This window comes from Scyliorhinus torazame, chromosome 27 (assembly GCF_047496885.1).
Source record: "Scyliorhinus torazame isolate Kashiwa2021f chromosome 27, sScyTor2.1, whole genome shotgun sequence".
Classification (NCBI taxonomy): domain Eukaryota; kingdom Metazoa; phylum Chordata; class Chondrichthyes; order Carcharhiniformes; family Scyliorhinidae; genus Scyliorhinus; species Scyliorhinus torazame.
In genome coordinates, this window is record NC_092733.1 from 35,941,050 (window position 1) to 35,957,749 (window position 16,700).

Sequence of the window (16,700 nt, forward strand, 5' to 3'; positions counted from 1 at the left end):
GCATGCGCAGTGCGATCTTGCGGTGGGCGCGCCTGCGCAGTGCGTCCCTCGTTGTGGCCGTTATTCTTGGCGCGCACCTGCGCGGGAGACCGCGAAAAGCGCGGGAAGCGGCCGCTGTCGTCCGGGCCGTGGGGCGGGAAGAAATCGACGGCCTGGATGCGTTCAACGTCGTGGGCGGCCTGGCTTGCCGATTCGACGGCTGGGGACCCCCTCCGTGCCAACTCGGACGCCTGGAATCGGGCAAAACGGCAGGTCGCATTTTCATGGAGGACACAGGCTTCCACAGCAGACGCTAAGGTGAGGCTCTTTATTTTAAGAAGCTGCTGGCGTAGGCCACTGGAGGCAACGCCAAAAACAATCTGGTCCCTGATCATGGACTCTGTGGTGGTGCCGTAACCGCAGGACTGCGCTAGAATCCGGAGGTGCGTCAAAAAGGGTTGAAAAAGCTCCTCCTTACCTTGCAGGCGTTGCTGAAAGATGTATCTTTCGAAAGTTTCGTTTACTTCAGTTTGAAAGTGCTGGTCCATTTTGAGGATGACCGTGTCATATTTGGCCTGGTTTTCGCCTTCCTCGAACACCAGTGAATTAAAGACATCATTTGGGTGGGGGCCTGCGTAGAAGAGGAGCATTGCAATCTTCGAATCATCCGAGACATTCTGTTTTTCGGTGGCACGGATGTACAGGTCAAATCGCTGCCTGTAGAGCTTCCAGTTGGTGCCTAGGTTCCCCGTGACTTGCATCGGCTGCGGTTTGCCGGTGTGGTCCATGTCCAGAATGGCAGGTTGGTAGGCAGGTATCGATCCACTCCTGTACCATGTGGTGTTGGGTGTTCTAACACACAGAAGAGCCAACACAGTTGCATATGGTACAACACTTGTTTATTTAAACTCACTATTTACAACTTGGTCTTTGCACTCTGCACGTGGGGGGCTCCCTGCTTGTGGTGTTTCAACAGCTCTTTCATGCTTCCTTCTCCCCAGACCTACTGACCTCCAGGTGTCGTGCTCGTGCTTTTTATGTGGTTGGTGTTCTTGTCTGTGATTGGTTGTGGTGTTGTGTACTCTGATTTGCCTGTTAGTGTGTCCATCATGATGTGTGTGTTTGAATATCATGACAGAACCATGTTGTGTTGGGTGTTCTGGTCTACAAACAGGTCAACATGGCTGGAGATGGTGTAACTCTATTTTATTAACTACTCAACTGTAATAACATATTGTAAACTTGGATATCTGCATTACCAGCTCATCTGTGGACCCTGTCCTATCACTAGCTGGGTGAGGTACTCAGCACGTGGTGAATGTCTGTGTTGCAGGCTGTGAGCTCTGTGCTCTGAGCTGGCTGATACTAGCAAGGGGGCCGGAACTCTGGTGTCCCCCGTCTTCATAGTGCATGTGCTCTCACTGGTGATTGGCTGCGGTGTTGTGTATGCTGGTTGGTCCCACTGTATGTCCATCAGTGTGTCAGTGTGTGTGTGATTGCACCATGATATGCTGATGTATATCATGACACTGTATACTGTGTGTTCACTAATACCCCAGACTGAGCACTGTGTGTTCACTAATACCCCAGACTGTACACTGTGTGTTCACTAATACTCCAGACTGTACACTGTGTGTTCACTAATATCCCAGACTGTACACTGGATGTTCACTAATACCCCAGACTGTACACTGGATGTTCACTAATACCCCAGACTGTACACTGGATGTTCACTAATACCCCATACTGTGTGTTCACTAATACCCCAGACTGTACACGGTGTGTTCACTAATACCTCAGACTGTACACTGTGTTTTCACTAATACCCCAGACTGTACACTGGATGTTCACTAATACCCCAGACTGTACACTGGATGTTCACTAATACCCCATACTGTGTTCACTAATACCCCAGACTGTACACGGCGTGTTCACTAATACCCCAGACTGTACACGGTGTGTTCACTAATACCCCAGACTGTACACTGGATGTTCACTAATACCCCAGACTGCACACTGGATGTTCACTAATAATCCAGACTGTGTGTTCACTAATACCCCAGACTGTACACGGTGTGTTCACTAATACCCCAGACTGTACACTGTGTGTTCACTAATACCCCAGACTGTACACTATGTATTCACTAATACCCCAGACAGCACACTATGTGTTCACTAATACCCCAGACTGTACACTGTGTGTTCACTAATACCCCAGACCGTACAGTGTGTGTTCACTAATATCCCAGACTGTACACTGTGTGTTCACTAATATACCAGACTGTACACTGTGTGTTAACTAATACCCCAGACTGTACACGGTGTGTTCACTAATACCCCAGACTGTACACGGTGTGTTCACTAATATCCCAGACTGTGCACTGTGTGGTCACTAATACCCCATACTGTACACTGTGTGTTCACTAATATCCCAGACTGTGCACTGTGTATTCACTAATAGCCCAGACTGTACACTGTGTGTTGACTAATATCCCAGACTGTACACTGTGTGTTGACTAATACCCCAGACTGTACACTGTGTGTTGACTAATACCCCAGGCTGTACACTGTGTGTTCACTAATACCCCAGACTGTACACTGCGTGTTGACTAATACCCCAGGCTGTACACTGTGTGTTCACTGATACCCCAGATTGCACAATGTGTGTTCACTAATACCCCAGGCTGTACACTGTGTGTTCACTAATACCCCAGATTGCACACTGTGTGTTCACTAATACCCCAGACTGTACACGGTGTATTCACTAATACCCCAGACTGTACACTGTATGTTCACTAATACCCCAGATTGCATGCTGTGCGTTCATTAATACCCCAGACTGTACACTGTGTATTCACTAATACCCCAGACTGTGCATTGTGTGTTCACTAATACCCCAGACTGTGCACTGTGTGTTCACTAATACCCCAGACTGTGCACAGTGTGTTCACCAATACCCCAGACTGTACACTGTGTGTTCACTAATACCCCAGACTGTGCACTGTGTGTTCACTAATACCCCAGACTGAGCACTGTGTGTTCACTAATACCCCAGACTGTACACGGTGTATTCACTAATACCCCAGACTGTGCACCGTGTGTTCACTAATACCCCAGACTGTGCACTGTGTGTTCACTAATACACCAGACTGTGCACGGTGTGTTCACTAATACCCCAGACTGTACACTGGATGTTCACTAATACCCCAGACTGTACACTGGATGTTCACTAATACCCCATACTGTGTGTTCACTAATACCCCAGACTGTACACGGTGTGTTCACTAATACCTCAGACTGTACACTGTGTTTTCACTAATACCCCAGACTGTACACTGGATGTTCACTAATACCCCAGACTGTACACTGGATGTTCACTAATACCCCATACTGTGTTCACTAATACCCCAGACTGTACACGGCGTGTTCACTAATACCCCAGACTGTACACGGTGTGTTCACTAATACCCCAGACTGTACACTGGATGTTCACTAATACCCCAGACTGCACACTGGATGTTCACTAATAATCCAGACTGTGTGTTCACTAATACCCCAGACTGTACACGGTGTGTTCACTAATACCCCAGACTGTACACTGTGTGTTCACTAATACCCCAGACTGTACACTATGTATTCACTAATACCCCAGACAGCACACTATGTGTTCACTAATACCCCAGACTGTACACTGTGTGTTCACTAATACCCCAGACCGTACAGTGTGTGTTCACTAATATCCCAGACTGTACACTGTGTGTTCACTAATATACCAGACTGTACACTGTGTGTTAACTAATACCCCAGACTGTACACGGTGTGTTCACTAATACCCCAGACTGTACACGGTGTGTTCACTAATATCCCAGACTGTGCACTGTGTGGTCACTAATACCCCATACTGTACACTGTGTGTTCACTAATATCCCAGACTGTGCACTGTGTATTCACTAATAGCCCAGACTGTACACTGTGTGTTGACTAATATCCCAGACTGTACACTGTGTGTTCACTAATACCCCAGACTGTACACTGTGTGTTGACTAATACCCCAGACTGTACACTGTGTGTTGACTAATACCCCAGGCTGTACACTGAGTGTTCACTAATACCCCAGACTGTACACTGTGTGTTGACTAATACCCCAGGCTGTACACTGTGTGTTCACTGATACCCCAGATTGCACAATGTGTGTTCACTAATACCCCAGGCTGTACACTGTGTGTTCACTAATACCCCAGATTGCACACTGTGTGTTCACTAATACCCCAGACTGTACACTGTGCATTCACTAATACCCCAGACTGTACACTGTATGTTCACTAATACCCCAGATTGCATGATGTGCGTTCATTAATACCCCAGACTGTACACTGTGTATTCACTAATACCCCAGACTGTGCATTGTGTGTTCACTAATACCCCAGACTGTGCACTGTGTGTTCACTAATACCCCAGACTGTGCACAGTGTGTTCACCAATACCCCAGACAGTACACTGTGTGTTCACTAATACCCCAGACTGTGCACTGTGTGTTCACTAATACCCCAGACTGAGCACTGTGTGTTCACTAATACCCCAGACTGTACACGGTGTATTCACTAATACCCCAGACTGTGCACCGTGTGTTCACTAATACCCCAGACTGTGCACTGTGTGTTCACTAATACCCCAGACTGTGCACGGTGTGTTCACTAATACCCCAGACTGTACACTGTGTGTTCACTAATACCCCAGACTGTGCACTGTGTGTTCACTAATACCCCAGACTGTGCACTGTGTGTTCACTAATACCCCAGACTGTGCACGGTGTGTTCACTAATACCCCAGACTGAGCACTGTGTGTTCACTAATACCCCAGATTGCACACTGTGTGCTCACTAATACCCCAGACTGAGCACTGTGTGTTCACTAATACCCCAGACTGTGCACGGTGTGTTCACTAATACCCCAGACTGTGCACTGTGTGTTCACTAATACCCCAGACTGTGCACTGTGTGTTCACTAATACCCCAGACTGTGCACAGTGTGTTCACTAATACCCCAGACTGTGCACTGTGTGTTCACTAATACCCCAGACTGTGCACTGTGTGTTCACTAATACCCCAGACTGAGCACTGTGTGTTCACTAATACCCCAGACTGAGCACTGTGTGTTCACTAATACCCCAGATTGCACACTGTGTGTTCTCATTAATGTCCCAAACTGGACACACAAACAAACACGCACAGACACACCAACACGCATACTGTAATGTGTTACTGTATGCCTACTTGTGACACTAATAAAGATTAGTATTACACACACATCACACACATACATACATACACACTTGCCACACACAAACAAGCCCCCCCCCCCCACACACACTCACAGACAAACAGTGGTTAGCACTGCTGCCTCACAGTGTCAGAGTCCCAGGTTCGATTCCAGGCTTGGGTCACTGTCTGTGTAGAGTTTGCACGTTCTCCCCGTGTCTGCGTGGGTTTCCTCCGGGTACTCCGCTTTCCTCCCGCAAGTCCCGAAAGACGAGCTTGTTAGGTGAATTGGACATTCTGAATTCTCCCTCAGTGTACCCGAACAGGCGCCGGAATGTGGCGACTAGGGGATTGTCACAGTAACTTTATTGCAGTGTTAATGTAAGGCTACTTGTGACATTAATAAAGATTATTATTGCACACATACACCACACTCTCACACACACACACACTCACACCATCAGAACAGTTGACTCAATGTTGGAGACAGTGAGAGTTGTAGCAGCTGTACTCAGCTGGATGGAGTTACACTCGAGCAGTCACAGACAAATTCAGGTTCCAACAACACAGGGCTGTCTTAGGGAAGTTTAATTTGCGATTCCCGGGTTCCATGACCCACAGTGATAATGAACTTCTCCACTGACAGAGTTCTTCGTTCTGCCCAGGTTCCTGCATCAAGTCTGTGCCTGGCGATGATCGACATCGATCCCTCGGGTAGAAGAATAATCGATGAACTAAAACGATTTTAACACTTGGGCAGGCTCTTCAGAAAGGTGGTCTTGTCACCTGTCAGCGTTTCCTCTTCACCTTGTTCATTCCTAGTGATTTGATCATTCTCCTTTTTCCGTTGCGCTCTCTCGCTCCCGCACTTTGAAAACAAAACGTAGGTATTTAGACTTATCACAGCTGAAGTTTAGATTTTCTGCCTATTTCTATTCACTTAGCAGGACTCAATGGTTCTCAATTAATGTCCAAGAATGTATTCGAGACCTTTTCACTTCCCTGACCGACACCTCATTGTAGCTTCCATGGATCCGTACGTGATTAACCGTTCCAATGTCCTTGTCTAACGGAAACTGCCCACCTGGGGTAATCTGCACAGATTTGGTCCTCTTGCTCGAAGAAGGACGTAAATGCATTAGAGGCGGGGCAGAGGAGGTTCACTCGATTGCTTCCAGGAATGAAGGACTTGTCTTGTGAAGTGAGATTGAGCAGTTTCGGCCTATGCTCCCTGGAGTTTAGAAGAATGAGAGATCTAACCGAGGTGTATCAGATGCTAAAGGGGTCGACCGGGTAGATGTAGAGCGGATCTCTCCCCTTGTTGGATATTATAGAATGACAGTCCAGAGTTTTAGGCTAAGGGGTAGTAGATTTAAAACAGAAATGAGGAGGAATTATTTCACTCAAAGGAATCTAAGGAATCCTCTACCCCAGAGTACGATGGACTTTGGAACACTGAACAAATTTGAGGAGGAGATTGATAGGTTTTAATTCGAGAGATGGAGGGTTTTGGGGGGAGGGCAGGAAGGCGGAGACGAGGCCGAGTTGCGATCAGCCATGATCGTGTTGAATGGTGGAGTGGGCTCGAGGGGCTGAATGGCCGACTCCTGCTTTAGCTCTGATTTCCTTTCTCCCTCATAAACGCATCAATTTCAGCCCCCTCCTTCCACCCCCCTAACCCCAATGGCCCCTGATCTCAGGGAAGGTTCACCATTGGGCACTTCAGCTAGCGCGACAGGCCCTTCGTGCAAAAAAGTGGCGGGGGGGGGGGGGGGGGGGGGGGCCCTAACTGGCTAACCAGCCGCCGTCTGGAACCACCCTGGTTCCCTGGATTGTCATCGCTCCAGGGAGCCACCCAATCTGTCCCGGTCCCCCCCCCCCACCCCCACCCTTTACCCCTGGAGTCTAAATCTTTCAAGTGTTCATCCAGTTTCCTATTAAAATCCTTGTGGGAATAGAATTCCAGGTCGCTACCACTCGCTATATAAAGATGTTCTTCCCCACATCCCTACCCGCACCCCCCCCCCAACCCCCCCCCTCCCCCCCCCCACCCCCCCCACCCCCCCTCACGCCTCTTGTCCAAAACCTGAAATCTGTGTCTCCCGATAGTTCTCGTCTCCTCAGTAAACGGGGACAGTTTGCTTACGTTATCCAAATCTGTCCTAATCTCTCGAGTCTCCCCTCCCAATGTCCTTCTCTCCAAGGAGGCCACCTCCTCCAACCTGACTCGGGTGACCAAGATTCCCTCATCCATTCGGGTAAATTTCCTCCTGAGCATTTGAAGTCTCGCAGAAACCGTCAAGGTTGATTCAAGGTGTTGGGCGGAGACTGGGGAGGGTGCACTGTTAATGGGGCAGCCAGATGGGAACACTGGGCTAGGAATATTGCCCGTGCCCCCCTGAGACTGGCACCACGACTGTGCAGGCGTTGGGTCTACCTCTGCCCGAATGGACCAATCACGCCGCTTAATGTGTGGTGAGCGCCTCTGTACACTCCCGTTGCCTTCCTACATGTTTGAGCCAGTGTAGCACTGCTTCCTGTTAATGGTGCATTGATGATGTCGAGATTAAACATGGAGGGCATTGTTTAATCAAGTACCTAGAGCACTTATAAAGAGAGACTGCTGGGCCTCTGGCACTAGGGGATAGAAGGCAGACATATGCAATGCTGCATCCTATAAATAAACATAGAAACATAGAAAATCGGTGCAGGAAGAGACCATTTGGCTCTTTGAGCGTGCTCCACCATTCATTAATAATAATAATAATAATAATAATAATAATAACAAGAAGAAGAAGAAGAAGAAGAAGAAGAAGAATCTTTATTATTGTCACAAGTAGGCTTACATTAACAATGCAATGAAGTTACTGTGAAATTCCCCTAGTCGCCACACTCCGGCGCCTGTTCAGGTACACGGAGGGAGAATTCAGAATGTCCAATTCACCTAACAGCACGTCTTTCGGGACTTGGGGGAGGAAACCGGAGCACCCGGAGGAAACCCACGCGCACACGGGGAGGACGTGCAGACTCCGCACAGACAGTGACCCAAGCCGGGAACCGAACCTGGGATCTGGTGCTGTGAAGCAACAGTGCTAACCACTGTGCTATCATTATGATCATGGCTGATTATCCCAACTCAGCAACCTGTCCCTGCTCCCTCCCATATACTCTAACCCCCCCCCCCCCCCCAGTTTAGCCCCAAGTGCTACATCTAAATCCTTCCTGAAAACATACAATATTTTGGCCTCAACTGGTTTCTGTGGTAACGAATTCCACAGGCCATCCACTCTGGGTGAAGAACCTTCTCCTCACCTCCGTCCTCAATGGTCTACCCCGTATCCACAGACTATGACACCAGGCCCTGGACTCCATCGCCATCGGGAACATCCTTCCTGCATTTACCCTGTCTGGTCCTGTTAGAATTTTATAGGTTTCTATGAGTCCGACCCCCCCCCCCCCCGCACTTATTCTCCAGAACTCCAGTGAACACAACTCTAACCGACTCAATCCCTCCTTGTGCGTCAGTCCCCCCACCCCCCCCCCCCCCCCCCCCCCCAGGAATCGGTCTGGCAAACCTTCACCCTCTGACTCGGGAAGCAATGAACACGTTGTGCGTCCTGTGCACCCGTCACTTTCTGAGCTGAGGGGAGAGAAGTCAGAGTACCCCCCATGCCCAGGTGTAACTGGCCCGTAATGCTTACCAGCGCCTAGGATCTCTCCGGCAGCATTGGATCATGTTAGTATCTCCAGACCCATTCCTTCCCCCCCCCACCACCTTCCCCCAACCTTCCCCCCCCGCCCCCCATTCCTGTAACGCATCCACCGTTATAAACAGGCATGCGCTCAATAGCTTCTGAATAGTTTGCCTCGGAACCGCATTGGAGACACTCACACTCGCTCCTTAGTTGACCGAGTTCCATTTTCCAATCACTCTGCGCGATTCGCATTTCACTGAACTTCTTTGTAACTGCAAGAGAGGAGAAGGTTTAGATGTGACTCAGGCGGGTAGCATAGTCGATCTGGCACACGCGACTCCAGGCTTTAATTTCTCAGCGGGGGCCGGGGGGGGGTGGGGGGGGGGGTCGTTTCCCTTTGGCTCCTATTGGTTCTCCTATCAGCTGCTGAATCGAGTGACCCCGGTTGGGATATTCCTGGGGGGGGGGGGGGGGCGGGGGGGGGGGGGGGGGGGGGGGGTTGGGTAGGGGGAGGGGCTCTGGTAGGGGGGGGCGGGGGAGGTGGCGAGTGGCTCTTACCGCCCACTTCCAGATTTTGGTAGGTGGTGGGGGGGAGGGGTCACTTGTTGTGATTGGCATGCCAGTGTCTGCATATGTTTCAGCTCCGCCTACCCCAATCTGAACCACTCAGAGGTCAGGTAGTTCAAGGTAAAGCGGGGTGGGGGGTGGGGGCCTTTCAAGAAGCCTCCTGGGCAATACCCTGCATTTGTATAGCGCCCTTCACATCCCTCAGGACGTTCCGCTTCACCTCATTTCCAATGAAGTTTTGAAGTGTTTGAACAAGAGGAAAGCAGCAGCCAAGTCGTGCACAGGAAGATCCCGCAAACAAGCCATCTGACAACACGATAATACGACTTTGCGATATTGGTTGAAGGATAAATATTGGCCAGGATGTTGAAGAGCGTTCCCCTGTTTCTCCTTTGAAATAGCGTTGTGGGATCTTCCGCACCTCATGGGAGAGCAGGCTGGGTGGTGGTGGTGGGGATGGGGGGTGGGGGGGGGGGGGGGGGCAGGGGACTGGTGGGGGGAGGTTCAGTTAATGTCTAATCTGAAAGACAGAGTCATATCAACCGTCCACTGACAAAGGTTCCAGAGAGACCTCCTCAGGGCGTCAAAGGGGCAGAATTCCAGCAGGTCAGCAGGAACTCTCCCAGTCACGTCTGCTTGACCATGTGGTCAAAGAACACCCAAAGACCCTCCACAACAGCAATACATAATGTGGAGATGCCGGCGTTGGACTGGGGTGGGCACAGGAAGAAGTCTTACAACAGCAGGTTAAAGTCCAACAGGTTTGTTTCAAATCACTAGCTTTCGGAGCACTGCTCCTTCCTCAGGTGAATGAAGAGGTAGGTTCCAGAAACATATATATAGACAAAGTCAAAGATGCCAGAACAATGCTTGGAATGCGAGCATTTGCAGTTAATTAAGTCTTTACAGAGCCAGAGATGGGGTAAACCCCAGGTTAAAGAGGTGTGAATTGCCTCAAGCCAGGACAGTTGGTAGGATTTCGCAAAGGATGTCCCGAAGCGTGGTACATTGGCGAGACCATGCAGAGACCCTGCGACAACGGATGAACGGACATCGTGCGACTATCGCCAGACAGGAATGTTCCCTTCCAGTCGGGGAAACATTTCAGCAGTCAAGGGCATGCAGCCTCTGATCTCCGGGTAAGCGTTCTCCAAGGCGGCCTTCAGGACGCTTGACAACGCAGAATGAGTACGGCCTCAACCGGGATCTTGGATTCATGCCGCATTCCATCCCATCTGGCCTGGGCTTGTGAAATCCTACCCACTGTCCTGGCTTGGTACAATTCACACCTCTTTAACCTGGGATTACCTGTATCTCTGGATCTGTAAAGACTTAATTACCTGCAAATGCTCGCATTCAAAGCATCATCTTGCATCTTTGACTTTGTCTATATAAATGTTTCTGGAACCTACCCGCTTCATTCACCTGAGGAAGGAGCAGCGCTCCGAAAGCTAGTGATTCGAAACAAACCTGTTGGATTTTAACCTGGTGTTGTAAGACTTCTTACTGAACAGCTATACAGTCACATGGGGATTTGGTGGCGTAGTGGTATTATTGCTGGATTCGTAATCCAAAAACCCTGGATTCAAATCCCAACATGACAGATGGTGAAACTGGAATCGAATAAAAACCTGGAATTAAATGCTGAGGGTCAGGATTATCCAGAGAATTAGGATAAAGGAATTATATTTGTATTATTTGCACCTAATGACTCAACTAAAATTCAGTCCATTCAAATTAAATTTTTGGTGATGAGGTGAGAGGACCACTTAAATTGGTCAAAAAGATTCGGAGACTATGTTGTTGGAGTAGGTGTCCAAACTTTAGGGGAGAGAATTAACTCGAGTTGTTAGATTGGTGAGAAAATATTTTGAATTGTGACAGCATGTGATGAAAAACGAGGCAGATAAGAAATCAAAAATCCGTAGTGGGGAGAAAGTATTAATAATAATAATTTACGGGCAGCACGGTGGCATTGTGGATAGCACAATTGCTTCACAGCTCCAGGGTCCCAGGTTCGATTCCGGCTTGGTCACTGTCTGTGCGGAGTCTGCACATCCCTCCCCATGTGTGCGTGGGTTTCCTCCGGGTGCTCCGGTTTCCTCTCACAGTCCAAAGATGTGCAGGTTAGGTGGATTGGCCATGATAAATTGGCCCTTAGTGTCCAAAATTGCCCTTAGTGTTGGGTGGGGTTGCTGGGTCTGTGGGGATAGGGTGGAGGTGTGGACCTTGGGTAGGATGCTCTTTCCAAGAGCCGGTGCAGACCCGATGGGCCGAATGGCCTCCTTCTGCACTGTAAATTCTATGATAATAATCTTTATTATTGTCACAAATAGGTTTACATTAACACTGCAATGAAGTTCTACTGCGAAAAGCCCCTAGTCACCACATTTGGCGCCTATTCGGGTACAGCAAAAGGGATTATTATTTAAATGATAAAATATCAAAACATGCTGCTGTGCAGAGAGACCTGGGTGTGTGCTAGTGCATGAGCCGCAAAAGTTGGTTTACAGGTGCAACAGGTGATTAAGAAGGCAAATGGAATTTTGTCCTTCATTGCTAGAGGGATGGAGTTTAAGACTAGGGAGGTTATGCTGCAATTGCATAAGGTGTTAGTGAGGCCACACCTGGAGTATTGTGTTCAGTTTTGGTCTCCTTACTTGAGAAAGGATGTACTGGCACTGGAGGGTGTGCAGAGGAGATTCACTAGGTTAATCCCAGAGCTGAAGGGGTTGGATTACGAGGAGAGGTTGAGTAGACTGGGACTGTACTCATTGGAATTTAGAAGGATGAGGTGGGATCTTATAGAAACATATAGTATTATGAAGGGAATAGATAGGATAGATGCGGGCAGGTTGTTTCCACTGGCGGGTGAAAGCAGAACTAGGGGGCATAGCCTCAAAATAAGGGGAAGTAGATTTAGGACTGAGTTTAGGAGGAACTTCTTCGCCCAAAGGGTTGGGAATCTATGGAATTCCTTGCCCAGTGAAGCAGTAGAGGCTCCTTCATTAAATGTTTTTAAGATAAAGATAGATAGTTTTTTGAAGAATAAAGGGATTAAGGGTTATGGTGTTCGGGCCGGAAAGTGGAGCTGAGTCCACAAAAGATCAGCCATGATCTCATTGAATGGTGGAGCAGGCTCGAGGGGCCAGATGGCCGACTCCTGCTCCTAGTTCTTATGTTCTTATGTTCTTACACAGATGGAGAATTCAGAATGTCCAATTCATCTAACAAGCACGTCTTTTGGGACTTGTGGGAGGAAACTGGAGCACCCGGAGGAAACCCACGCAGACACGGGGAGAACATGCAGACTCCGCACAGACAGTGACCCAAGCTGGGAATCGCACCTGGGACCCTGGAGCTGTGAAGCAACAGTGCTAACCACTGTGTTACCGTGCCGCCCACATGAGTGAACCATTAAAAGCAAGATTTAGTCGGCCTTATTAAATTGAAAGGAAATTGAGTGAGGTGAATTATTTGATAAGAACGCCAGATAGAAGGGAAACGCACAAAGTGGCTCATGTTAATTTGCTCAAAAGGTATGTTGATAGAGAAGGAAAGAAAGAGAATGGGCTGGATTCTCCATTGGCCAATGATGAAATCGGGAACGGTGATTGGGCGGAGAATGGCTCCCGACGCTGAAATCGCGGCAGGCGCCAGGCCGTGATGCTCCACCCCCTTTAATTCGGCATCATTAAGCCGCGGGCCGCGATGCTCCGCTTCCGATTGGCCGAGTTCCCGATGGCGCCGGCCACGTGCGGTCTCAGTGGTCGTGATCATGTGGTGGCTGCGGAGAGAGGCCCAGGCAGACATGGGGCGAATGTGCAAACTCCACACGGACACTGACCCGGGATCGAACCTGGGACCTCGGCACCGTGAGGCAGCAGTGCTAACCACTGCGCCACCGCGCCACCCTAGATTTTGCATTATTCCAACAGGGGTCAGGTCTCTTTCTTTCAAGCAGTGAAAATATTTCTGTTTCTCAAAGTGAATTATTGAAGACATCTCTGTACAGCAAGTACAGAGTAACTAGATTTAAAGTAACTATATTTGATTGCAGTTCAAAGTGGATTGAGATCGGAGATGGATTTGTTATTTTAGTGGGAATAAAGATAGCAGTTAAGGGTTACTGTGTCACGCTATTGATCAGTATTGTTTAAGGGATATTTGTAAATTATTTCCTGGTGTGATGTTGAAGATTTTAATTCTGTGTTAGTAATAAAGTTTGTTTTAATATATCATATCCCTTATTGTTAATGAAATCACTCCTGGAGCGAGGTGTCCTTTCCCCTCAGTCTGACAGAATTAAAATAAATCATTGGGGTTTCTGTCCCGTATCCCAGTTAGGAAATGGTCTGGGAATGGTTGGGAAATGACACTCAATGTCATAGAGCCAGTGTGGGGTGAGGAATTGAATTCTTTCTAGTGTCACGGTTGACCCTCAGATCTGGGAATTGAGGGAATGGGAGATGGAGGCAGCAATCGGTGGGGTCCTTTACCTTTGAGTCAGGAGAATCACTCCTGCTCTTCCTTGCTCCACATTCTGTGAGTCACCCACTATTTTCCTGTTGACATTCTGCAGCTTTATTCTCCCTATGAGTGTGATAGCATTGCTTGCCTCAGGGTAAACCAATTTTGGAAAGGGTATTGCGAGTGGCTCCTTATTTGTAATCCCAAAGGGTAAATTATGCCTCTTGATTGTCCTTACCCAATACGGCGGTTAGTCCAGTACCGATCAGAAATGTGCTCGCCCTTCCCAGCTGCCATTTTGGGGCCTTAGTCAGCCTCTGGACATAAGACACAGGAGCAGAATTCGGCCACTCGGCCCATCGAGTCTGCTCCGCTATTCGATCATGGCTGATATGTTTCTCAACCCCATTGTCCTACCTTCTCCCCATATCCCCTGATCCCCTTATTAATCAAGAACCTATCTATTTCTGTCTTAAAGACGCTCAGTGATTTGGCCTCCACAGCCTTCTGCGGCAAAGAGTTCCACAGATTCACCACCCTCTGGCTGAAGAAATTCCTCCTCATCTCTGTTTTAAAGGACCGTCAATTCAGTCTGAGGATGTGCCCTCGGGTTCCAGTCTCTGGGCAGCACAGTAACACAGTGGTTAGCACTGCGGTTTCACAGCGCCAGGGTCCCAGGTTTGATTCCCGGCTTGGGTCACTCCCGTGTCTGCGTGGGTTTCCTCCGGGTACCCTAACAGGCGCCGGAATGTGGCAACTAGGGGTTTTCACAGTAACTTCATTGCAATGTAAGCTGCTTGGGACAATAACGATTATAAAAAATAAAAACTAGTTTCTCTGACTAGCAGAATCATCCTCTCCACTCTATCCAGGCCTCTCAGTATGAAAAGCAGACAATTTGCAGTCCATCATATTGACCAATATTTCCACCAAACCCCATTGTATCTAAGGCCCTTAATAACTGTTCACGGAGACACTGCAACATCTCTCGCTACTGCAGCTGACAAAACACGACCAATGATTGATTCTGCGATGTTTGCGTTTCAATAGTTCCTCTCAAAACGGAAGGGCGAGGAATTGGATCTGAAGGAGACGAGATGGAGTATGAGATTTGGGAATTTTTCCAATTGCTACTCAGCACCTACTGTCGTAGCGCATCCGGGAAAGTTCGGCCTTCAGATCAGCCTGGGACGTCCTGACTTCGTCGAACATCTGTGTGACTAAAGCAGAAACAAATGTTTGCTTTTCACATTTGGAGGACTCAAATCACAAAGATCTTTCCTTTGGTAAACGCTACCCTCTAGAAGGACAAGGGCAGCAGACACACGGGGAACATCACCACCTGGAGGTTCCCCTCCAAGTCACTCACTATCCCGACTTGGAAATATATCGGCCGTTCCTTCACTGTCGCTGGGTCAAACTCCTGGAGCTCCCTCCCTAACAGCACAGTGGGTGTACCTACACCACAGGGACTGCAGTGGCTCAAGAAGGCAGATCACCCCCACCTTCTCAAGGGGCAATTAGGGATGGGCAATAAATGCTGGCCCAGACAATGATGCCCACATTCCTTAAATTAATTTAAAAAATATTTTAAAAACACATTCTTCCTCCCTTTGCTCTGTAATATTTTGGCGTCGATCTTTCAGTCTATCACAGCCTCTGTTGATCATTCTCCCCACCGGAGGAATTTTAATATCGCACAAACTATCTGTGCAGATTTCTCGGAAAAAACCCTGGTCGAACGGCTGTGCCAGACATCCCTTTTTGCCGACGGCACCGCATGGATCCTAGATGAGGTCTTGTCCCAGGCCGGACCGGTCTCTTACAAGGTGCGAACACAAGGCCGCAAATCAAACAGGCACCTGGATCACCTCTGTAGACGCACTCCTGATAAGCCGGGCATGTTCCCGGACACCCCGGTTCCGCATATTCCGCCTTCCCTGCTGACGCCACTGCCCCAAGTCGCCAAGATGGTGGATGCGGACCCGCCTGACTCTGACATGGAAATTCAGTCACAGGCGGAGGCCACCAAGCCGGTTCACGATGGCGTGCCGAACGCACTGGCTTCACCCGGACGCTCCACGCGGATAGGCAACCCCCTGTCCGGTATACGCAGACAACGCCCGAGCACCATCCCCGGGCAAAGAGCGTGAGGGGGCCCTCACGCCAGTCCATGATGTGGGCGTCGCTCAGCACTCGGGTGGAGGGGGGGGATGAATGTTACGACCCCCACGGAGGTCACCGGATGTGGCCTCTACAGAGTACGAACGTCCCCGGCAATGGGGCGGGGCTTCACTGATAATGAGGGGAGCCCACAGAGTATAAAAACCCCAGCCTGCCTTGGTCAGGGTGGGAGACCCTTCTGGGAGTGGAGTAGTTAATGTCCGTATCAATAAACCATTGCTTTCTTCATGGCAATGTCTCAGCCAATCATAGTCAATAAGGCTAACCAATCACCCTTTCCCCCCTACGATATAAACGATCGCGATCCTTTGAAATTTGGCATTCTTCCATTTGTCCGGATCGGTGCAAGACTTTTTTATTCCTGAAAAGGGAGCCATGTTGCTGAAGTTTTTGCTTCAGAAACATGGGCAAAATTCTCCTACCTGCCCCGCCACATTTCTGCCCCGACCGGCCGGCGGGAGTCTCCGTAACACCGGCCGGTCAATGGGGTTTCCCATCGTCGGGAAACCCCCCCCGGCGCCGGCAAAACGGAGACTCCCGCCGGCGG

At 49.2% G+C, this 16,700-nt stretch overlaps 1 protein-coding gene across 1 annotated transcript in view; it reads right to left on the reverse strand.

Moving 5' to 3' along the window:
• Positions 1 to 5,817: 5,817 nt before the first annotated feature.
• The window catches only part of LOC140403402 (uncharacterized), a 960,939-nt gene continuing 950,056 nt past the window's right edge, over positions 5,818 to 16,700 (reverse strand). Inside the window, exons 12-14 of the mRNA XM_072491328.1 lie at positions 15,115 to 15,189; positions 9,130 to 9,204; positions 5,818 to 6,105 (exon numbers count right to left, since the gene is read on the reverse strand). Of these exons, the coding sequence (XP_072347429.1) occupies positions 6,068 to 6,105; positions 9,130 to 9,204; positions 15,115 to 15,189 (188 nt within the window). The 3' untranslated portion in view covers positions 5,818 to 6,067. The remainder of the gene's footprint in view (positions 6,106 to 9,129; positions 9,205 to 15,114; positions 15,190 to 16,700) is intronic.